This window comes from Protomyctophum bolini (assembly GCF_963924005.1).
Source record: "Protomyctophum bolini genome assembly, chromosome: 12".
In the NCBI taxonomy this organism is placed as follows: Eukaryota; Metazoa; Chordata; class Actinopteri; order Myctophiformes; family Myctophidae; genus Protomyctophum; species Protomyctophum bolini.
The window spans coordinates 43,305,424-43,329,996 of NC_137873.1; the positions used below are offsets into that span (position 1 = coordinate 43,305,424).

General features: G+C 45.9%; 2 protein-coding genes across 3 annotated transcripts in view; one reads left to right on the forward strand and one right to left on the reverse strand.

Moving 5' to 3' along the window:
• The window catches only part of LOC308326368 (protein-glutamine gamma-glutamyltransferase K-like), a 40,104-nt gene extending 34,687 nt beyond the window's left edge, over window positions 1–5,417 (forward strand). The window contains exons 13-15 of one of the 2 annotated variants that reach the window (XM_080779195.1): window positions 1,163–3,210; window positions 3,513–3,852; window positions 3,924–5,417. In XM_080779195.1, coding sequence (XP_080635321.1) covers window positions 1,163–1,316 — 154 coding nt within the window. In that variant the 3' untranslated portion in view covers window positions 1,317–3,210; window positions 3,513–3,852; window positions 3,924–5,417. Of the gene's footprint in view, window positions 1–1,162; window positions 3,211–3,512 lie in introns of both variants that reach the window. The other variant, XM_080779196.1, reaches the window with a different exon arrangement.
• A 9,754-nt stretch (window positions 5,418–15,171) lies between these two features.
• The window catches only part of abhd4 (abhydrolase domain containing 4, N-acyl phospholipase B), a gene marked incomplete at its 5' end in the record, with an annotated part of 10,817 nt that continues 1,415 nt past the window's right edge, over window positions 15,172–24,573 (reverse strand). Inside the window, 6 exons of the mRNA XM_080777855.1 lie at window positions 15,172–16,971; window positions 19,249–19,435; window positions 20,416–20,530; window positions 21,370–21,566; window positions 21,994–22,285; window positions 23,087–23,191. Of these exons, the coding sequence (XP_080633981.1) occupies window positions 16,840–16,971; window positions 19,249–19,435; window positions 20,416–20,530; window positions 21,370–21,566; window positions 21,994–22,285; window positions 23,087–23,191 (1,028 nt within the window). The 3' untranslated portion in view covers window positions 15,172–16,839. The remainder of the gene's footprint in view (window positions 16,972–19,248; window positions 19,436–20,415; window positions 20,531–21,369; window positions 21,567–21,993; window positions 22,286–23,086; window positions 23,192–24,573) is intronic.

Here is a 24,573-nt window from a genome sequence, read left to right on the forward strand (position 1 = left end):
GACTAATATCGCACGGTTTTGCCAACGGCTGATTCGGTCTGGTTTATTAACCAGGCTATCACTGCCCAGCCTGGATTCCTAGAGAAATAGAGACGGAAGGAAGAAGAGTGAGATAATTAGAATGGAAGAGGTTGGGTCAGAGAAGGACCCAAAGCAGACCGAACAAGGCGCTTGAGTGAGCACAGGTTTTATTTATACTGTGGGGATTATTGCAAACGAGGATTGGCTGTGGTGGTGAGTGGAGAACAGATAGGGGTGATTATGATGATGAGATGAGATGAGATATACTTTATTGTCCCGCGAGGGGAAATTTGTCTTGGGCAAAAGTGCATTAGTACATCAACGCCTTTTAAAACAGACAGACAATACACACAAGACAATACACAGTAGCAGCAAAGTACAAGTCACAAGAGTATCACAAGAGAAGTGCAAATTGCAATAAGAGAAGGGAAAATATTAAAAAGTATTCACAGTTTATAGTATCACAATCACAAAAGTGCAATAAATAACTGATGAAGGTCCCTTCCCCACTAAGAACTATGAACTATGTGGCGGTTGTTTAGAAGAACAATTGAAGTGGGAAGAAAAGAAAGTTTGAAGCGGTTGCTCTTGCAACGACACGCTCTGTAGCGTCTACCAGAGGGTAACAGCTCATACTCTGAAGATAATATATGTGAAGGATCAGACAACACTCTATTAGAATAGGGTGACTGAGTGAAGACAGGTGTGGTGGCGGATTCTAGGGAGGCAGTTGAGAACAGGGAGATAAGCAGAGGGGTGGTCTCTCTACTCCTGAACTTGTGTTGAACACGTCTCCAGTAACCCATTATTAATACCTGGAAAGCGTCCGTGTCACCTTAGCTTTTAAATCAGATTTTTGTATATTTTAAATAGTCTTGAGAAATAAAATGCTGCTATTTGCCCCAAAGTGACTGAAAAAGAAATGCTATTTGTTTCGAAAACACTTTATACCCTACAAAGCATGTATATATATGTCTACAAAAGGCTGTACCCCCGCCAACTGTATATACTTTCCCCATTTTCTGTTTTTGTTTGTACACTTTTTTGACACTTTTGCTTTGGCATTGTAAACGTATGTTTTCTCATGCCAATAAAGCTCAATTGAATTGAATTGATGTTAACCCGTGTTTGTCTCTCTCAGTGACGTCGGAGGCCACGCCACGGTGACGTTGACGGAGCACTTCGTCCCCACCCAGCCCGGGTCCAGGAAACTGGTGGCGTCTCTGGACTGTAAACAGCTCACACAGGTCCACGGGGTGGCTGACATCATCGTCCTTGACGTCCTGGGCCAATGAGAAGACAGCTCACTCACACATAAGGTCCATGGGGTGGCCAATGAGAAGCAGTGTACTTAACCACTTATCCATTAAACCCCCCCCAGTGTTCATATTCTGGAGGGGAACTTTAGTGGGAAAAAATAGCGGATGTACAAGCTCGCAACGCGTCAAGTTGCGATGCGTCGTGAGCTTGTAGATTGTCTGTTTTCAGCGAAGATATACTACAGTCCAATATTAGTTGCGCTGTGAAATTGGTATTTGAGTTAATGTGCTGTAGTATTTGTTAAAAAAGAATAATTAAGTATTCAGAAGTGCATGTTTTTTTTTTAAATACTTAAGTATTCAAAAGTACAAATTACTGCATTTTCTACTATAGTAGAAAACTATAATATAGTGTTTTTAATAACAAAGCATTGCTGTATGGAAATTATGATATATTTTCTAAATTCAGAAATGAGTGCAGTACAAAGTAGATGTGCTCTGTTACTTACTAAACAAATAATTTCACAGAAGTGCCTTTGAATGATACTAATAATAATTCAGACATTTCTTGAAACTTTCGAGAGACAATCAACTGTTGTAGTGATACCACCCAGTATTATAAATTCCCCTTAATTTGTAGCACGATAAAATCGTTATCTGCCGTGTTCTGAAGCAGCATACCGTATATTATTTCTTTTTACTGTAAACTATAATGCGGGAAAAAAGCATTTCATGCATTTAATGCTTTTCATGAGAAACAGTCGTTAAACTACTGTAGCGAACATTGCGATATGATTACTATTTATCTCAATGGACTTTTCTAATAATAGCCTTTTTTCAAAACACTGAACGCATCATTTCAAGGAGCCCCTTTCGGGACCCTCGGCTACCTTTTGTGAATTTTTGGGCGGCGGTACCCTTAGGGTCCCTTGTAGGTTATTCCACTCTCCATAGGACGCAGCTTTACCTACTGTCTGTTCACAGAGGCCCACGGGGTCGCTTGAGCGTTGATGGGATGTTTCAACAATGCATCCAACAGCAGTAGGAGAGACAGCGGAAATGTGTGCGAAGCGGCGCTAATCGGAGTTGCCGTTAAGTATTTTAATTTCTTTTTTTTAAGTTTTGCCTTCTCTGAAATTCTCTCTTCCTCACTTCCCATCATGTCCCGCCTCCCGCACCGCGACTGGCTAGCTGCACGTCCTAGTTATACTGCCTTTGATTGGCCAACCGCGTACATGCAGGATGTTTTTAATGCTGTCGTGTCCTCGGAGGCCGGACATAATGGGAAGTGAGGAAGAGAGAATTTCAGAGAAGCCAAAACGGCAACGCCGATTAACGCGGCTTCGCACACGTTTTTCCGCCGTCTCTCCTACTGCTGTTGGACGCATCGTTGAAACATCTCATCAACGCTCAAGCGACCCCGTGGGCCTCCGTGAACAGACAGTATAGGTAAAGCTGCGTCCTATGGAGAGTGGAATAACCTACAAGGGACCCTAAGGTACCGCCGCCCCAAAAGTTCAGAAAAGGTAGCCGAGAGGGTCCCGAAAGGGGGCTACAGTATTTCAAGGTGCTTTTAGACCATTATCTTCATGTACAGTTCAGTATGTTTGAGTGTTATTTTTGTATTAATCTATTTTCAAGATGCATGCGAGATATTTTAGTGTTATTGCAGTATTGTTGTGGTATTATTATTGTTGTCTGACAAAATGTGCCTCGCGAGTCGCATGGCTTACCATAAGCAGTGGTGGAAAGTAACTAAGTACTGTCACTGTAAGTACTGTACTTAGGTACAATTTTATAAGTATTTGTACTTTACCTGAGTATTTCCAATTTCTAATACTTCTTACTTCTACTCCGCTACATCTCAGATCCAAATATTGTACTTTTACTCCACTACATTTATTTGACAACTATAGTTACTAGTTACTTTGTAGATTTTTCATTATTATCCCATTCTTACCTGAGATCAGATTCATACGAGGTTTCCACTGGACACACACTGTTCTGATTAACCCATTCTGACCTGAGATCAGATTTTAAAAAATGTCAGTCGTTCTTCAATTTTTCAAAAATAGCAGACCTACAAGCTCGTAGCGCGCCACTCGGTGGCGCGCTATGAGCTTGTAGATCTGCTATTTTTCAATAGCTAAAGCATAACATGATGCTAACACCGAAACGGGTTCCCGTTCAGAATGGGTTATTTGAAAAATATAGTTACTAGTTACTTTGTAGATTTTTCATTATTATTATTACAAAACATACAGCCCATTTGAAAATGGCCGATCTACAAGCGATGTGATGCGACGCATTGTGAGCTTGTAGATCGGATTTTTTTTTTTTTAATATATTTTTGTATATATATTTTTTTGAACTTGTACAATGGTGACATTCTGCATAATGAGTACTTTCTACTTTTGGTACTTAAAGTATAGCCTATACATTTTGATACCTTTTGTACTTTTACTCAAGTTACATTTTGATTTAGCGGACTTTTACTTGTAACGGAGTAGTTCTACCATTGATACTTTTTTAACCCATTCTGAACGGGAACCCGTTTTGGTGTCAGCATCATGTTATGCTTTAGCTATTCAAAAATAGCAGATCTACAAGCTCATATCGCGCCACCGAGTGGCGCGATACGAGCTTGTAGGTCTGCTATTTTTGAAAGAATCGAAGAACGACTGACATTTTTTTAGAATCTGATCTCGGGTCAGAATGGGTTAATCAGACCAGTGTGTGTCCTAGTGGAAACCTCGTATGAATCTGATCTGATCTCAGGTCAGAATGGGTTAAGTAAAACAATGTAATACTTTTTCCACCACTGACTATAAGCCTGTTTATATATTGTGTTCATCGCACGGTGTCGTGTGGCCAGAATAGGTGGTGTTTTCAGTCACACGGGTATAAATTAAACACCACATGAAGGAGGAGCACATCTTCCCCAAATGGGATCAAATTAAGACGCCATCTTTCATATTTGTTTTATTTATGTCACATTAATTACTTGCATTCGTAAATCAAGTAAATACAAAGCTAGATCATTGATGATTTGTATATTGCCTGAAATGGTTGAAACAAGAATATTATAGGCAAAATAAATATTTATTATCTTTATTAAATAATGTTTGTCTAATGTTCAAAAGTCCCTGGATAAACTGCCCATGTTTTCCCAACCATTTCAGGCAGTGTGATTTGAAGATGCAGTGTTTTATGCTGTAAGAACCAATAACAAAACACTTGGAATTTCATGATGTCAGATGTCTACTTCTGACAAAATTACATAATAATAATCTATAAATTCCAGGAATCTCTGTCTGTCTCTTTGTCTGTCAGTCTGTCTGTCCTTGGTATTTCTCAGGAACCGCTCATCCGATCAACTTTACATTTGGAGCGGTGCAGTTTTATTTATTTTTTGTCTTTACACCCAGTGTCAATTCTAGTCTAATGTAATCCTGGGCACTTAACACTCCCTCTGCCAACCTGGGGAGAGCATCTGACCTCATGATTCCTTCAATGCATGAGGAGTCCAAGCGGCTCCCTGACGGGGGGAGTTTCCCCAGTTTGGATGTACTGTAGCGTGTGGAAGGAACATGTTATTCCAACTCCCCTCCCATCAGGCGACCCGGCTGGCCAGGGGGAGGCAGCATAGAGGGAAGCGCAGTGTTGTGGAGTGTGGATTGGATGAGCGGTTCTCCAGAAGTGGCCCGCTCCGAATGGGCTTGCGTTCTGAATTTCAGTAGGTCATATTCACCCCTATAGCGGGAACTTTACAATTTTGTTAAAACCTTATAGGTTGCCCCGAATGACTTTGGTGTGTTCATGTGAATATGTGTATGACCGAGTGAGGTCAGTATTATGCTACACCCTCAAGGTGTGCCCTCGTAATGCCTCTTGCAGGAATAAATTATGTCAGGGGAAAGAGAGGCCTACTGTATACTGGTCACAACTGTACCACAATAGCCTCATTTTTCAATTTCAACTGTTTTTATTAGTGTTCTTTTTTTGCTCCTGCACTTAACGTACAATGTGAAGGAAACTATTTTAATAGCATTTTTTTGAATACTATTTATCTTACTCATGTTTTTGTATTGTATTGACTGTTTGTATTGATAATAAAGATAAAACAAATATGATGAAGATTATGGTCAGTCTGAGTCATGTGGATACTGATTTGACCCATTTAGTTAGTTAGTTAGTTAGTTACATTTATTGTCCACGTGTGGAAATTCATCTTCAGTCTCAAACAGTAAAAAACAAACGGTTACAACAACAGCAACAACACTTAACACAATTATTCCCTGCAGAGTGGATGAGAGGAGGTCGTTTGCTATCTTGATAGCTTTTTTACGAAGTACCTCCTTGTAGATACAGCCTAATTGTTGCTGTCTCTTCCCTTAGACCTGGTGAAATCTATACATTGTTATACCTCTGAATCGGGGAGCTATACCTCGATCTGTTACTCTGTCCTTACTTTCGCCAGCAGAGCACAAGTAGGGTGATGGTCTGTCTGTCTGTCTGTCTGTCTGTCTGTGTGTGTGTCTGTCTGTCTGTCTACGTGCATGTGTGTATATGTGTACCGGTATGTAGCCCTACTGTATGTGGCAAGGTCTTGTTTGCAGCATATCTCGAAAACAAATATCAGCACAAATATCCTACGAACATCCCTGGTCTCCTCCTTGGTGGGACGTGCCTCGAGGACCTCCCTAGGGAGCCGCTCGATCGAGAGGCATCCTAACCAGATGCCCAAACGACCTCAGCTGGCTCCTTTTCAGGTGAAGAAGCGGCGACTCTACTCCGAGTCTCTCTCGCGTGACTGAACTTCTCACCCTGTCTCTATAGTGGAGATGCCAGCCGTACCCGTCGGGGAGATAACTCATTTCGGCCCCCGAAAAGGGGGGAACATAATAGTAGCAGGAATTATGTCAAATATATTGAACTGAGCCGTCTTGGGTGTTTTTTGTAACACCGAGGTACAAAATGGAACGTCCATTTTGTTACAATCCTGGACTTAAATTAACACTGCAATGGAGGTGTCCCTGTAGAGCCTACATTGTATTAAATACATTGGAGCGTATGTGCTTGGAAACTGTTGAGTCAAAACTCAGGAATGGAGAATTATTGCCAAGTATCTACAGCCATACAGGTATACAGTTAGTATATGGTCAACATTACACCTCAAATAACTACACTTCCCAGAGTTCCCTGCAGAGCTGCTGCTCGTTAGGAGCACCTGAAGACATTCAAGTCAAACAAACACCAGACCAGAGAGAAGAAGATTGAAGATCTACATGCGGGTTCAATCCAAAGACGCCAATGGTCAGTGAAATTGGGTCTTTAAAAAAAAAACATGCTTGTTGCCTTGTTCATTGAAATGCTGCTGAATGTGTTTATGGTTTTCAACTGCTACCGTTTTTGTGTTGGTTAAGGAACTCATTCCTGTGTGTGTGTGTGTGTGTGTGTGTGTGGGGGGGCATCATCATGGTTGGTTCAGTGCTGTGAGAGGGGCAGGCAAACATGTAGCAGAGCTGAATGCCAAGATAAAAAAAGAATAGCTCCAAATAAATTACTTCTGTCAAACAAGTACATACTGGTTTGATATGTAGGCGGTATGACATCAGAATCAGAGGTAACTTTCCATCACTGCAACACTAGTGTTTTGTTTACATCATCACAAACAATCTATTCCATGAAGAGGTGTTTGGGGTTTGTTTGTGAAGATGGGTGGCAATTTAACTATTCATCACAATTTAAACACATTTTTATGAGGTTGTTACGCCCTTTGACTACATAGCCCAGAGGGGTTTTTATCATTAAAGGGGTGAATTTGACAGATTATAAAACCCTGCCTGCACCATCTGGTTTGTTGCTCGTTCCATTCCTGAGATTTGACCAGTCATGTCTCTCTCCAATTATATACTTCTCTTCAGGGCAGCAGTGATAATCGTTCCCAACGACTTTCATTTGTTCTGCATTTTCTACTCTCTCTCTCTCTCACGCACACACACACACACACACACACACACACACACACACACACACACACACACACACACACAGAGAGTTGTGTTATGAAGTTAATTTAAAAAGGGAAAAGTGTGAAGCTTACACTATATTTAGACTGTCATATAGATGTGAATTAGCAGCAAGCGGCGGTTAATTTATGAAATAATATGAAAGTATACTTCAGTTACAAATTACAATACCTTGCCACCATATGGCTAATAACTTAGGCCTGTTACCATAGTTATTTTAAACTCCTTCACTCAGTGAATCGCCCTATGGGGAGTGCCATCTCTGGCATGAACACACAGAATTAAACCATATACTTCACGAACAATTTCATTGGTCGGGACTTCTACCCGCCCATGGCATGATCACCCCTCCCACCGGGGTGATAACGTTCCACTCATGCCACACGGGTCATTCCGATTGTCTTCTGCTTGCTGAACGCACGTTAAGCCACGCTACCTGTTTGTTATTACCTGTTGAAACCGTATCTCACCAAAGACGGGCCATCGGCTTGTACCAAGAGATTCACAGTGTTCTGCAAACCCTCCGGTAGCCCTCTTCACGATGACACGTCTCTTGCAAAAGACCACGTAAGTGTTTACCGGCCGCTGAGAAGCGTAACAAAGGTCTTGTGCAGTGTAGAGTTTGTTAGCCTGCTAGCCAGCTTCCTCCTCCGGTCGTTAGCTCTAGCTAGAGGCCCTCCTCGGCTAGCTTTAGCTCGCTGGTGCAGCGCCGAGAGACGCCACTTAGCCTCGCTGTTACACAACGTTAGCCTCCTCCCGCGCCGTAAGACCGGGCTGTCTGCTAGCTTGCACTCGCCTACACAACGAGCCTTAGACGCGGCCCTGCCTTGTTAGCCTGACGCCGAAAGACGCGAGCTAACTCGCCGCTACGCTCCGCGCCGCTGAATACACATCACCGACGCGGCCCAGCTTTGTTTACTTGCCGCCGAAAGACGTTGGTTTACTCGCCGCCGAAGTTACTCTCCGCCTCCGGCCTTTTACACGCTCCCGCGGTAAAACCCGGAGTGCATCTTCCAGGCCATCGCCGAAAGACGAGGCCCCTCCACTGGGCTTATTAGTGTAAACAATAACCCACTTGACCCACGTGACGACCCGCGGATAGTGACCACGGTCCTAGTAGTTACTGAAGTAACTCTGGTTGTAGTACTTTCCCTGCTAGGTTACGAAAGTAACCCAGGTTCTAGTAATTTCTCTGCTATTTTTGAGTGCTCTGTGTAAACTCCACTCTAACTAGCAAGAGCCTGTGGTTGGTTTGTTTTCTCTGCTATCTTGAGTGTTTGTGAAAACTCCACTCTAGTTAACATGGATACTGACAAGAACCCAGCATCCACTAGCACCAAGGCTAGTAGCTTAGCAGCTACTCCACAGAGGGTCTGTCTCCACAGGTCATGCTCCAACCTTCTGGCTGTAGATGACCTCCACACAAGCTGTGCCTTTGCCTGGACTTCTTCGCCAGGCCATCCTTGCTCCTGGCTTCTGTCCATGCTGTCTTCCCCTTTCCTTCCGGCGGAAGCAGAGGCGTCTTCAGCGGGTTGAGGCCCGCATCGCCCACGGCGATGCCAACTTGGACGACCCGGGTTTTGATCTGAGAACACATTCTCCACTCTGACCCAGCGCCCCAATACAGGGGCTCGTCCTAAGCCTACATCCACCGCCACCAGACAGGCAGCAGCCTGCACCTGGAGTCAGGGGGATGGGCACAACTACGCTCCGGCTAAGAAGGTACCTAAGCCCGCTGAAAAACGGGCTCCAACCTTATAACTTAAAAGAGAAGTGCTTCTACAATATCTTGGACTGCGGGTTCCTTCTTCAAGCTACACCAACACCCAAGATGGCCTGCAGGGGTGACAACGGCTCTAGTTGACTCGCCGCCGAAGCTTCTCTCCGCCTCCGGCCTTTTACACGCTCCCGCGGTAAAAACCGGAGCGCAATTTGCCAGGCCATCGCCAAAAGACGAGGCCTCACCACTGGGCTTATTAGTGTAAACAATAACCTACGTGACAACACAGTGACTACGGTCCTAGTAGTTACGAAAGTAACTCTAGTTCTAGTACTCTCCCTGCTAGGTTACGAAAGTAACCCAGGTTCTAGTAATTTCTCTGCTATTTTTGAGTGCTCTGTGTAAACTCCACTCTAACTAGCAAGAGCCTGCGGGTGGTTTGTTTTCTCTGCTATCTTGAGTGTTTGTGAAAACTCCACTCTAGTTGGCATGGATACTAACAAGAACCCAGCCCCCACCGCCTCGTCCTCTCTCTCCAGACCCCTCAACCTTGACGCGTCTCGGAGACACCATGACGAGTCCTTCCTGGGCTCCTCCCCTGCCAAGAAGGCGGCTCGGACCGCCAACAACAAGCTCCACACGCTCTTCACCAAACTGGTAAACAGACCTGTGGAGCCAGACCCAAGACATCAGCCAGGCCTCGCCGGCTGGCTCTTGGTGCTGCTCTCCCTCCAGCGGGATCTCGTCAGCCCACCAACGAGGCTCCCTCGAGCCGGGTGGTTGCGACAACGGGATGTCGGATGCAGTCCTAGGCCTCCGACGACTACCGCTACTACTACCTCACGCAGCGGCAAAAGGCACGAGTCTCACTCGACGTGGTTCCCCAGCGACCCTCGACTACCGACTGCTTCCCTCAACATTACAGGTATGTACATTGTGAAGCTAGGTTTGTTTAGCTTTTAGCTAACCTTTTCGAGGTCGGGAGTAGCAACCTCGTTGGATGGCCGATGCCACCCTAGCTGCTTAGCATTCTAGATAGGCTGTTTTCAAGGTGGATGACGGACAACGAGCTCCTCCAAGAGCTCCCTCCGTGGACGTGAGGGACAAACGTCCCCCATGCCCCGCTGACCAACGCCGCCGCCCTCCAGCAGCCGCACCGCCGCCCTCCACGGGGGAGACGCACCCTGACGTCTTCCCCCATCAAACCCGCCTCAGGGCTTGCGCTGGGCGTAGTAGTCTCGGACTGCACTCCCAAGCCGCCCCACAAGAGGTTTGAGGATCATGGCACGGGTTCCCGCCATGTCCGGGCCCGTGGCCCTGTGCGACCACGCGCTCCCCTGGCGATGGAGAACCCCCTTGCGCGTCGCCTGACACAGTGGGAACTGTGCGGAGCGTCTTCTTGGGTTCTCCGCTCCATAGCGAGAGGTTACAGGCTCCGGTTCGCTATGAGGCCCCCTGCATTCGGAGAAGTCCTCTACTCCGAGGCACACGGCGAAGAGGGTCAGATTCTCCAGCAGGAGATCAACTCTGTCCTGTTTCTGTAATAAAGGCTTTGCCCAAAAAAACACAAACGACAACAATATCGGGGGGCATGAGCTCGCTGTGGAGGGAAACCCCTGGGTTTCCCGACACAATGAGACGGGACCTATTTCCGGTGCCGAGTGCACCCGTTTCGACGGGCACACTCGTCACGAGCCGGACGGGTCATGCCCAATTTTTCTCTCGTCCAGGGAGCTCCACTGCCACAGTGGAGGCTCCATGGCCACAGAGATCCCTCTGGCTCGATGCCGACCGCAGTGGGAACTGTGCGGAGCATCCCCCTGGGTCCTACGCACCATAGCAAAGGGCTACAGGCTCCAGTTTGCTATGAGACCACCCGCTTTCGCAGAAGTCCTCTTCTCCGAAGCTCGTGGGCAAGCGGCAGAGGTGCTCCAGACAGAGATTCAGTCCCTGCTGGAGAAGAAGGCCGTCAGAGAGGTACCATTGACTCAGAGTCGCAGCGGTTTTTACTCCCGCTACTTCCTGGTCAAGAAAAAAGGGGGGGGGCTACGTCCGATACTGGACCTACGGGCTCTCAATCGGTACCTCAAGACCTTCAACTTCAAAATGCTGACGGCCAAGTCCCTCGTACGTTCCATACGTCCGAACGACTGGTTCACGTCGATAGACCTGAAAGACGCCTATTTTCATATTCCCATTTACCCACCTCACAGGAAATTCCTGAGGTTCGGTTTCAAGGGGAGAGTGTACGAGTACACTGTCCTCCCCTTTGGGATGTCCCTGAGCCCCAGGGTCTTTGTGAAATGCACCGAGGCAGCGATTGCCCCGCTGCGGCGTCCGGGTCTCCGCGTAGCGAGCTACATCGACGATTGGCTACTAAGCGCAGACTCTGCACGAGAGGCGATGCGGAACACCACTCAAGTGGTGCTCCACATGACCTCCCTGGGGTTCACCATCAATCACGAGAAGAGTGTTCTGGTCCCCACAAGGTCGATAGACTTCATAGGCATAGCACTGGATTCAGTCTCCTACACGGCTCGACTGAGCCAAGCGAGGATGGACGCTTTCCTACAGTGCGTGACGCTGTTCAGGACGGGACAGAGGGTCCCCTTCCGAACCTGCCTAAGGATGGCCGGGCTCATGGCGTCGGCCATCTCCCTAGTACGGCTGGGCAGGCTATACATGAGACCTTTCCAGAGATGGATAAGGTCCCTAGGTGTGCCCACCAGGTGCCTGTTACGGCGAGTGACGGTATCTGCAGGCTGTGTACTCGCCCTGAAGTGGTGGTCGAACAGAGGTGTCCTGGCGGAGGGTGTTCCCCTGGGATAGACCCTTACCAGGAAGATCGTCACCACGGACGCCAGCATGTCGGGGTGGGGGGCCACCCACGACGGCAGGACGGCCAGAGGAGTGTGGCACGGAGCCATGAGGCGTGCACACATCAACTATCTGGAGCTCCTGGCGGTCTTCCTTGCCCTGCGGCACTTCAAACCGCTTATCCAGGGGTGTCACGTTCTGGTTCGAACCGACAACACCACGACAATGTGCTATGTCAACAAGCAGGGAGGGCTCAAATCCCTGCGCCTGCACACGTTGGCACACAGGCTACTGACATGGTGCCACAAGCATCTGCTGTCGATCACGGCCTGCCATGTCCCAGGACTCCTGAACACAGGAGCCGACCTGTTGTCCAGAGGCCCACTCCGCTACCACGAATGGTCGCTGCACAAGGAAGTAGCAGCTCAGATGGGGGCCAGATACGGCACGCCGGTGGCGGACCTGTTCGCGTCGGAAGAAAACACGAAGTGTCAGTACTTCTTCTCCCTGACAGGGTCCCCGTCTCTGGGCATGGATGCGTTGGCGCACCCTTGGCCGAGGGGCCTGCTTTATGCATTCCCTCCTCTGCCCCTGATCCCCCCCGCCCTGGCCAGGGTGAGGACTCAGGGCCTATGCATGCTACTGGTGGCCCCGGCTTGGGGGTCTTGGAGGTCGGACATAGTCCCACTCCTGTACGACCGGCCCTGGCAGCTCCCGCTGCGGAGGGACCTGCTCACCCAAGCGGGGCAGGAGATCTTCCATCCACGTCCACAGGACCTGGACCTCTGGGTCTGGCCCGTGAGGGGCTGAACCTGGATGCCGAAGGCCTGCCCCCGAACGTCATCACGACGATTCTAGGGGCGAGAGCCCCGTCTACTAGACAACGATACAACACGGCATGGACCGTGTTCGAACGTTGGTGTGCGGCCAGGCCTGTACGGGTTATCCCGTTTCAGGCTTCGGTGAGGCACATTCTGACCTTCTTGCAGGAATTCCTGGACAGAGGTCTAGGCCAATCCTCTGTGAAGGTCAACCTGGCGGCCATTTCGGCGTACCACGTGGGGGTAGACGGCAAGACAGTAGGTGAGAACCTACTAGTCCGTCGTTTCATGGCGGGCGTTAGGCGAGCCTGTCCAGTTTCCAGATCTCTGGTCCCGTCATGGGACCTGACTCTGGTACTGGGCGCCCTTTCGCAGGACCCCTTCGAGCCACTGGGGACAGTGGACTTGAAGTTCCTCACACTAAAGACTGTTCTGCTGGTCGCTTTGACGACTGCGAAGCGAGCCAGCGACATACATGCGCTTTCGGTCAACCCGAGCTGCATGAGATTCAGCGGGAACGACTCTAGAGTCTCTATTAGGCCGAGCCTCGCGTTCTTGCCTAAGAATTTCCCCTCTGGCTGCGCCCCGGTCGATCTGATGGCATTTCACCCGCCACCTTTCTCCTCTGTGGAGGATAGGAGGTTGAATTGCCTATGCCCGGTCAGAGCACTGAGACACTATGTGGACAGAACTGCTCCTTTCAGGAATGGGGATCGACTGTTCGTGTCATGGGGTTCCCGAAGTAAGGGAAAACCGATGACGAAGGTAAGACTTTCACAATGGATTGTGGAAGCCATTCGTTTGGCATACGCCGAGGGAGGAGTGGAGCCCCCAGGGGGCTTGAGGGCTCACTCTACTGGGGTATGTCTGCATCCTGGGCGCTCGCCGAAGGTGTCCCCATTCAGGATGTCTGTACAGCGGCGAGCTGGTCGCCCCCCTTCGACTTTCGCCGAATAACTTGGATGTGGTGCCGTCTGCAATGGCTCATGCCGTTTTAGACGTCGCTTCCTGGGTTGGCCGTCACGGGTAAAAAGCCTGTGACGTTGGTTGGGACTTGTTCAACTGGTAGGTAGCTATACGGGAGTTTATATTTCCCCATAGGGCGATTCACTGAGTGAAGGAGTTTAAAATAACTATAGGTTACTTTAGTAACCCCAGTTATTTAAACGACTGAGCGAGGTGAATCGCCCGAAAGACTACCCTTCTGACTTAACTAAGCAGAAGCCAATCTGGTTAACATGGAATGACCCGTGTGGCATGAGTGGAACGTTATCACCCCGGTGGGAGGGGTGATCATGCCATGGGCGGGTAGAAGTCCCGACCAATGAAATTGTTCGTGAAGTATATGGTTTAATTCTGTGTGTTCATGCCAGAGATGGCACTCCCCATAGGGCGATTCACCTCGCTCAGTCGTTTAAATAACTGGGGTTACTAAAGTAACCTATAGTTACTGTATGTTGAGTGACCTCTTTGACATGGGGGGGGGTCATATTTTGACAGCAGATGAAACATACATACTGTACTCGCCCAAACCATTTAACGCACACAACTAGGTCATACATAGCACAACAACTAAAAAGATTAATTTTACCCATCAAATGATTTTGAAAGATAGATTGGTTACGTTACCACAGCCAATTAAGTATTAAATAGGACAACAAACGTTTATAAAAGCATAATATTTAATTATTTCATATCGTTCAGGAGCTTTTCAGAAGTTACTTCAAGAGACAAATAAGTAAAATATACTTTAAATATTGATATCTTTAACCGTTTATTTAATTTTGAAGAGGAGAGATTATATCATTTTAAAGATATCTATTTTCTCTCTAAAGTTTAAAAAAAAACTGTTTTAAACAAAACAACAGTATTTTATATTATCAGATTTCTTTAAAGATTTCTTTGTTGTTTTAGTACTAGTATTTAATTTCAACTTGCGCGTTATGCTTGCGCACAAGTAGGCCATTTATGGCCTACTTGTGTGCAATGTGCATGTTGGCACTCGACAGAGTGCAGTTCTAGTTGATTTTTGTGTTGCAGTTCAGACCCCCTAGGCTGGGCTGTAACGAGTGATCTCTGTGGACGTGTTTATCAGGACAGATACTTTTTCAGTGACATCCAGTGTGTGTTTATAGTTAATCTAGTCATACATACTGTAGACACTTAATTCATACCAGATCTAGATCTAATCTCATTTTGTGAATGGTACAGCACTAGTTGTGGCTGTCCAATTAATTTTTTTACTCATATGTTTTTGCTACAAGAGTGTGTTTAAGTCAAGCTTTGATGTTGTCTGTATAAAGCCACAGTAGTTGGCGGGCTCCCAGGTGCCACATTTTTAATGTAGTAAATACAAATTAAAGACAAATATTTTCATGGGGAAAAAAAAGTGAATTGTGTGAGATTCACATTTGTGCAAAAATCATTCCGTAGCATTACTTCATACCACGCTTGCACAAGGAAAGATGCGTACAATCTACATCCAAATGAGCAGGCACATGTCATTGAATAGCATTTAATTTCACACAGTATAAAATATAGAGTACAGTAGAGTATACAGTTTGAAACGGTGACTGAATACAAAAGGTCAGAGGGGACAGAAATGGTACATTCATTCGATGTGCACTGTTAAACTTCTAGGCACAATAAGTCACAACATTCAAAGCATGCTTCAGTGTCCCAAGTCACATACTGTAGGTAGTTTAATATCTTAAGACTAATGTAACCACAGGTTATTGCTAGTAATGTATACTAGCAAAACAAACTATAAACAAAACATTCAGAATTCTGTGCGAAAAAAGACAGCAGCGTTCAATTCACATTTAACTCAATGAGGAAATGAGCAGTAACCACATTGTGATAAACTTGTACATAACATAAATGTCTTGTCATATACTGTATACGCCAGTGGTTCCCAAACGCTTTCATGTCAAGGACCCCCAAATTGACACTTATTAGCCCGTGGACCCCCCCCCATGTGAAAAAGGTATGCCAGGGACCCCCGTAAGAGAAGATTCATTTCAAGGACCCCCAGTTTGACATGCATTAGTCTACAGACCCCCATTAATGGCATTTATATTATCTCTGAGAACCTAATTTATATTCTAAAAATCAATGTTACTTTAACTCTGAGAGTGTACAAATGGAACCACAGGTCCATTTGGTTCGGAGTTACAGACCCATATGGGTCCATTTGGTTCCAAACTATCAATTAGCTGGGGACCCCCTGGAACTCCCTGGACCCCAGTTTGGGAACCACTCGTATACACAGTACAATGTTCATTTAATTCTTATGTGTACAGATGGAATCACATTTTTAGTTCAAATCAAAGATACAATCCATATCCATATTTCTGTCCCACTGATGTTTCAAACTTGGAAGTCTGACATTGACCAAATGAACGCTAAAGCTAAGAGAAGTCTGACGTTGACCAAATGAACGCTAAAGCTAAGAGAAAGGGAACGTTGAGCAATATCACTTGTCAGCCAGTAGGTGTCCTACTTGAGACCCACAGGGTCTACATTTCTCAAAAAGACAAGTGGGAGCAACCACTACAGTTGTGCTAGTCTCATTGTCGGAAACCCAGACGTTGCATTGTCAGACTGTTGTCAGACTGTTCCCTCTCACAATTCTCAAAATTGCTTCCGTCATAGCATTTGGAGATTGTGGAATTATTGTCTGGCAATGCGAGACTACAGTTGTGCTAGTTACTGTATGATATTACTATACTATATATAACATACTCTACCACACAGACTGGTAAAAAAAAAAAAAAAGATTAATAAATGTTTTCTTCTTATAAAATAAGTTATTGATTGTTAAACCAACCAGGCCTTTGTTGCATTGCGTGTTTCAAGTTAACCTCCACAAATGAAACCCTTTTGAGTAGAGGATTCAGGAAATTTAAATCCTGTCAAAACAAATTGCATTGAAACTACTAAAAACAACAGTAAGTGTTTTTTTACACGGTCCTTAGCATGTTGCAGCACTTAAGGAACTTAATGCCCATGTTACGTATTATGTACATACTTCATATATCATCCCATATCACATTCTCATCAAGCCCTACTACCGTATGTATGATGTGATCCTCCTTCCAACTAGAAGACCTAAAGAATCTCAGTTGTCCATTCTGTTCGTTACGGTCTTGACTTGGTCCACCTCGGACTCAGAGGTGCTCTCCGGGCTTGTGGTTCACACGCTCTGGGTCTGGGTCTGCACCGTTGCAAATGTTTTCCACCATTTTGTTGAACTCTTCTGGCTGGTCAGCGTAGACATGGTGAGAGGCGTTGTCTACCAACTGGAAAGAGAAGTGAAAAATAGATGTCAAACTTGGCAACAACAATCAGGACCAGTGTTGTTTTTGGCAGCACATTTTGATTTTAGTTCTAGTCATAGTCTCTCTTGTTTTCATTTAGTTTTAGTCGACTAAAAATATCATAAGATTTTAGTCAAATGCATTTTGGCGGGCCTTGATGACCTAATAACTGATTTTACACCGATCTAGATCTGCTATTTTCATCATGCAACCAAGTGTAAAATGACTTATATATTGGATCTCTTGTCCACTAGCCCCTTCCCAACATTTGAGTCTAGTTTTTATTTGTTGACAAAATCGACAGTATATTTAGTCTTAGTTTTAGTCATCATGGCTTGGTTTTTATGTCGTTTGTCGACGGACATTTTTCGTCATAGTTTTAGTCGACGAAAACAACACTGATCAGGACCCGTGGCAGTCGGTTTGTTCACCGATCATTTGGGGCTTATTCTGGCCTATCTAACTATACTCCATAATTATTTACTAATCCCCTGTCAGCGTTACTGACTGTGGACTCTTTCTTCTCTATGATGAGTTTGTAACTCCTACTGTAGCCTCCTCTTTCTGTTCTGCGTCTCATAACTGCTGTAATGCCACAACAACATAATTTACCGCGTGGGAAATTCAGCCAAAATACACACAAGTTAGAAAAGAAATAAAAAGCATTATTTTGGCACTCTGTTTACTGTATGTGGAAGTTTGTCCACTTTCGATTGGTGAATTGTTGTACATGTTCAAAGTTTGAAACATGTATATTAAACCTATATAGTAAGTACAGTATGTATGCATTATGGAATTGGATGTATAGTTCCCTCCACGGTGTGAATGTCAACCCCTCCGAACCAGTTACTGTGGTGTGACATTTAAAGGCAGCTCTCCACCGACGTCGTTAGTGTTGGAAAGCAGTGTCGGCTCTCAGGCAACCTTTTCCTCCACACCTTCCAACGACTGATCTCCAGACTTCATTCCACTGCAAGTCTGTATCTGTGGTTTGGTCCGTTTGGTTGGAGAGCTCCACATTCTAGTGCAGTGGTTTTCAACCCTTTGCATAATGCATACAGTATATATCAACAAGGCCCATTCGGCTTTGGATTTTATCTATTGGCATTCAAATTATTTTAAATCATGAATAGAGCAGATTAAGGCACAATCAGCTGCTATAGAGCGCCGCAGTCTCCCTCCCCCTTTCAGAAAAAACGAGTGGCCCAGGAAATATCGGCACTTCTAATATAATTTATTTAAAGACGGTTACGCCGCGGACAAAGCCAACTCGGATCGTGACAAATCATGACAATGAACACAATGTTTTGGGGGCCGATCAAATCATTAGAAAGAAGAAAATAAAGGCAGGAGACAACACTATTTGTTTTGTTTTTCGTCTTATAAATTATTTGATCGGCCTCAAAACATTGTGTTCATTGTCATGATTTGTCACGATCCGAATTGGCTTTGTCCGCGGCGTAACCGTCTTTAAATAAATTATATTAGAAGTGCCGATGGGAGAATGCATTGGAGTTTCATTTCCTGGGCCACTCGTTTTTCTGAAAGGGGGCGGGACCCCGCTCTATTGGAGGTGGCAATAAGAGGGTTAACCCCTTGCTCACCAACAACCAGTACAGTGGTACCAGTACAACACTTTTTTTTTTAACCCATGCAATGCTGCTCACCAGCACTACGGTGTGATATTTTTAACCCATGCAGTGCTGCTCTCACCAGCACTACGGTGTGATATTTTAACCCATGCAGTGCTGCTCTCACCAGCACAGCGGTGTGATATTTTAATCAGACCAGTGTGTGTTGTCCAGTGGAAACCTCGTATGAATCTGATCTCAGGTCAGAATGGGTTAATCAGACCAGTGTGTGTCCAGTGGAAACCTCGTATGAATCTGATCTCAGGTCAGAATGGGTTAACCCATGCAGTGCTGCTCTCACCAGCACAGCGGTATGATATTTTTAACCCATGCAGTGCTGCTCTCACCAGCACAGCGGTGTGATATTTTTAACCCATGCAATGCTGCTGCTCACCAGTACTACGGTGTGATATTTTAACCCATGCAGTGCTGCTCTCACCAGCACAGCGGTATGATATTTTTAACCCATGCAGTGCTGCTGCTCACCAGTACTACGGTGTGATATTTTTAACCCATGCAATGCTGCTCTCACCAGCACAGCGGTATGATATTTTTAACCCATGCAGTGCTGCTCTCACCAGCACAGCGGTATGATATTTATTTTAACCCATGCAGTGCTGCTGCTCACCAGTACTACGGTGTGGCTGTCCTTCCTGATGTGTGCCACCATGTTCCCAGAGCTGCTGTCCACCCAGGAGCGCGCTCCGTACAGCATCGTGACTGGCATGGAGGAGGGCAGCTGGTGGACCCTCTGCAGCATGGGCCTCTTGGCCCAGGCCATGGACTCCGTCAGGGCCCGGAAACCCAACTCGCCGCTGCACCACCACGGGCAGAACCAGAACCAGACCGGGGCCGGGCCGGGCCGGGACGACGAGACGAGACGAGACGATCAGGGGGAGCGATGGAGGCAGGCGGGGAGAAACGGAGAGGTTAGGTTATTATTATTATTAATCTTAAGTAAAGGACGACTTCACCACTTTTCAACCTATCTTCATATAATTGGTCCTCAAACATTTATTTTTCCCTGTCTTCCAGTGACATCATTGTTAGGCAGATTCCTTTTTAAACGATATATATATATATATATATATATATATTTTTTTTTTTATATTTCGATTTTTGAGGGGCGCTAGCCCCTCCTATGCCCCAGCTTTGTGTGTACCACGAATGTGATGATTTGAATGGCTGATTTGAATGGCGAGTGCCGCGCTAAGAGCTTGTGAAAATGTAGCGCAAATCTTTGAATATAATTATATACATTCTTTCAGAGCAATTTTTTTCTAACTCAAATCTTTGCTTCTGGGGGGGGGGGGGGTCGTCCCTGGAACAACATATTTTCAGATGGGGGTCGACGGCCAATTTCATATATTTTTGGGGGTCCTTGACATGAAAATGTTTCAGCACCAACCACATTTAGAAGACATTTAGTAGAATCTAATGTCTGGTCTAAATGGGTTAATGGGTTAAGCCGGTGATTCTCAACCTTTTGAATTCCAGGGACCCCCCTCAGTGTTATTAATATTATTTAATGATGGTTCCTGTGTTTTCTACCACATTGCCTACCCAAAGCTTTTTGTTTTCAATGTTTTATTTGATTTCACCAGCTGGGTGGTTTGTTTCCTCCTAGGGGAGTCATTTCAAGACTCCCAAGAGACCCCAATGTGAAATCGCTCACTTTCACACACCCTTGGGCTGTTGGGCATAAACAAACTGAAACAATCAAATAAACAAACTAATTTTAAAGTAGTATCAACAAGATCTCAAGTCAGTCGTGTGAAAACTCACTGTCACCTACCTGGGCGTCTGGGCGTTACAGTGGTAAATGTACTGCGTCATAATTGTATCGTCGTCAAAGAGGTCTTCAAATTTCTTCCTGAAGTCTGGACGGAATCTGTTCACCAAGCCTGGACCTGCAAATTATTACCATTTAGTAGTAGTAGTAATTATCTATTACTATAAGGAGGTCATGAGAGCATTGCTTTTGAACATGTTTTGAGGGGCCCAGCTAAGAGAGTGGCGACACTATAGCGTTGACTCCCATTGTAACAATGGAATGTGGAAGTGCTCGTTCTATCCCAATGGGATAGTTCCAGCCATAGGAGCAATGTTTGGAACTATCGCCCATAGGCACCCGCTTTGCGGCGAGATCAAAGCGTGTCACCACTCTCCTACTCCTACCTACACTCTGGTGTGTAGTACCCCATAGCGATGATTTGATTGGCTGAGCAATGTGGATACCCCATATAGAGCGTCGCAGTCCCAACCCCTTTCATGACGACGCCAGGCCCAGGAAATGATTCCCAATGCATTTTTCTCGTAGACATTTCAAAAGGTATTTATTTAAAGACGGTTACGCCGCAGGACAAAGCCAACTCTAGTCGTGACAACTCATGACAACAAACCAAACAAATAATTACAAAAAGTGTTGTAACCTTCTTTCTAATTTATTTGTTCGGCCCCAAAAAATGTGTTTGTTGTCGTGATTTGTCACGACAAGAGTTGGCTTGAAATGTCTGAGGAAAATGAACGGAGAATAATTTCCTGGGCCCTGGTAGGGGGCGGGACTGCGACGCTCTATATCGATGATTTTATTGGCTGAGCACGGAATGTGATGTATGATGATGATGATGATGCATGATGATAACCACCGCACACTAAATGGAGCAGAGCCTTAATTAGTATCATCGGTAACACCTGTGAAGGAAGTGTGGCCCAGAAGACTGCATTATATTCCTACTGGGTTTCTTACCCAGCGGGCCGGCGACTCTAATGACAGCCAGGGGGTTGAAGAGCGACAGGACGGACGCCACGGCCCTCACCCAGCGCGGAGGAGGTGGCCTCTTGATCACCTCGGGCCCCGTGCCCTCTGGGGACCCCTGGTTCTGGGCTTCTGGCTGGGACCGCTCAGGGAAACCCCACGGGTCCACGAGGATTAGACTAGTGACCCTGACGAGAAGAAGAGACGGTGAATAATAATATGATCCTGAATCAATGATCTGCCATACTGTATATTCATCATTTAGGTTACCAATGTTGTAGCCTCGGGGAAACCCAGACGTTTTTATTTCCAGGGAGAGAGAAAAAAAAAGGTCTGGGTTCTGAGTCCACTTCAATTCGGCATAGAGTAGCGCAAAGTGCCTTAACCCATTCTGACCGGGAACCCATGTTGGTGTTAGCATCATGTTATGCTTTAGCTATTTTTGGAAAAATCGAAGAACGACTGACATTTTTTTTAATCTGATCTCAGGTCAGAATGGGTTAATATCAGACCAGTGTGTGTCCAGTGGAAACCTCGTATGAATCTGATCTCGGGTCAGAATGGGTTAAAAACATATAATCCATTTGAAACGTCAACACCACAGCCATGTTATACCTGGACGGGTGCTGGATGGCGTAGGACGTGGCCAGATATCCTCCCAGGCTGTGTCCCAGGAGGATCATCTTCTCCAGGCCCAGCGACTCCCTCCAGAGCTCTATGGAGTCGACGAACTGCTCCTCCGCCAGGGCGGCGTCCGCCGGGAAGGGGGGCCGCGAGCTCCGCCCGAAGCCCAGGAGGTCGAAGGCGTACACGGGCCGGCCCGTGTGGCTCAGCGCGTCCAGGTTCCTGATCCACAGGCCCACGCCGCCGCCGAACCCGTGCACCATCACCAGGGGAGTCTTGGCAGCTGGGTGGTGTGTTGGGAGGAGAACAGCAACAGAGAGGTGTGTATATGGAGGTAAATGAGAGAGACGGAGAAAGAGAAATGGATCACACAGAATACAAAACTCTGATGCTGGCATTCAAAGCAACCAAAGGTATGGCTCCCCCATATCTTGCAAGTATGATCGAACCCTACAAACCCTCCCGCTCACTCAGATCAGCCAACGCAGGGAAGCTGGAAGTACCCTCACTAAAAACGCCGGGACAACGCTCCACACGTCCCAAACTCTTCTCCCTTCTGGCTCCAAAACTGTGGAATGCACTTCCCATTGCAGTCAGAACTGCAGCATCACTCCCAATCTTCCGCCGTAGTCTGAAAACCCACCTTTTCAGACTCCATCATGGCCCATAGCACTTACCCCACCCCCTTAGATAGCAATTCTGTAGACTTAGATAGCATTTGATACAGACTTATAGCATGTTATGTAAACAGCATAAGTGCATTGTATGTAGTCATAGCACGTCATAGTACATAATGTATATCATAGTAGTATAGATGTATAGCTTATATGTATAGTTTCATTATAGATATTCCACTGTTACTTTCTTAGCTTACGCATGTTTCATGATAAATGTTTTTATGTGATGTATTCCCCATGCTTTTTGTTCTTGCTTAATGTAAGTCGCTCTGGATTAAGAGCGTCTGCTAAATGCCTAAATTGTAATTGTAGAGCTCAGCGAACGTAGAGCGGCAATCATGAAAACGTGCAAATCTTTGAATATAATATTCTTTCACAGCAAACGTTTTTTAACTAAAAAGTAGTACCCGTGTCTGCTGGTTTCGGGGCCTTCTTGTTGGTTAGGGTCAGTGTCCATATCCTGTCTTGGTTTGGAAGGGTCACGAACCGGGCCCATAAATCATTCTGAATACCTGTAACCGTTTAAAAAAAAAACACATTTTCAGGTCTATAGAAGTGTCTTCTTTTAAAACTATTGAAAACAAGTAGTTAGCTTCCCCCGCTCCAGGAAATAAACGAGAGACGTTGTGCGTGGCTATAAGGCTGAAGACATCATCAGGGACGTCCATCACCCCAGCCAGCCATAGCCTGTCCAGGCCACTGCCCTGCACCCATGGCAAACGGCAAACGTTTCCAGAACATCAATAGTCTAGGACAATTGGCCTCAGATCCTGTGCAGCAGGGGCGTGGCCCAGTGCGTTGCGTTTCAAATGAAATGCGAATCAAAAGACAGGGGCGGGTTCCACATGGAGTGGGCGCTACATCTAAATAAGACGGAAGGGAAACAATTGCTCCTTGAGCGGTGGTGGCCTACTACAATTCAATTTGGAATTGGATTCCCTTTCGGACTATTTTCATGGTATGCACAGTGCTTCAGACCGGAAAGGGGAGTGTCCGCTCAGATTCTGAGCGCAACGTACTTCCCTCACAGGGATACGTTCCTTTTTTCCCCAGAAGTCTTTCTCGCCCGCCTAGTGGCGAAAAATAAAACTTCTGGGAACTCAGATTAGAACATCAAGGACAGCACCACCAGACTCTTGGAACAGTTTCTACTTGTCAACAATTGGACTGCTGAAGAAGTACTACTGTCTGGTGACACTGCACAGACTGAACTGAACTCGTCTCTTGTTTTAACCCATTTTGGGCAGGAACCCCTTTTGGTGTTTTCAAGTAAAAGTATTGGAAATTGGAAATACTCAAGTAAAGTACAAATACCTCAAAATTGTACTTAAGTACAGTACTTAAGTAGAAGTACTTACTGTAGTTACTTTACAGTTTACACCACTGAACAGAACAGACCAATGACGCAGTGATCAAAGGCTGGACCAATCATAATAATCCAGTCAATCAGCATGAGGCAGTTGTGCCTGTACATCGCTGCACTTCCATTAACCCATTCTGACCTGAGATCAGATTCATACGAGGTTTCCACTGGACACACACACTGGTTCTGATTAACCCATTCTGACCTGAGATCAGATTCTAAAAATGTCAGTCGTTCTTCGATTTTTCAAAAATAGCAGACCTACAAGCTCGTAGCGCGCCACTCGGTGGCGCGCTATGAGCTTGTAGATCTGCTATTTTTCAATAGCTGAAGCATAACATGATGCTGACACCAAAACGGGTTCCCGTTCAGAATGGGTTAAAACCCTTTTTATGCAAATTGAATATAGACGGCATGCAGGAAATGAAATAAAAACCATCATCCCATATTTCCACATTGTGACTCTTATACGATAGGCAATGAGAGTCCATGTCAATCACTGTGCACATAAAACAGATCCACATTATCAGT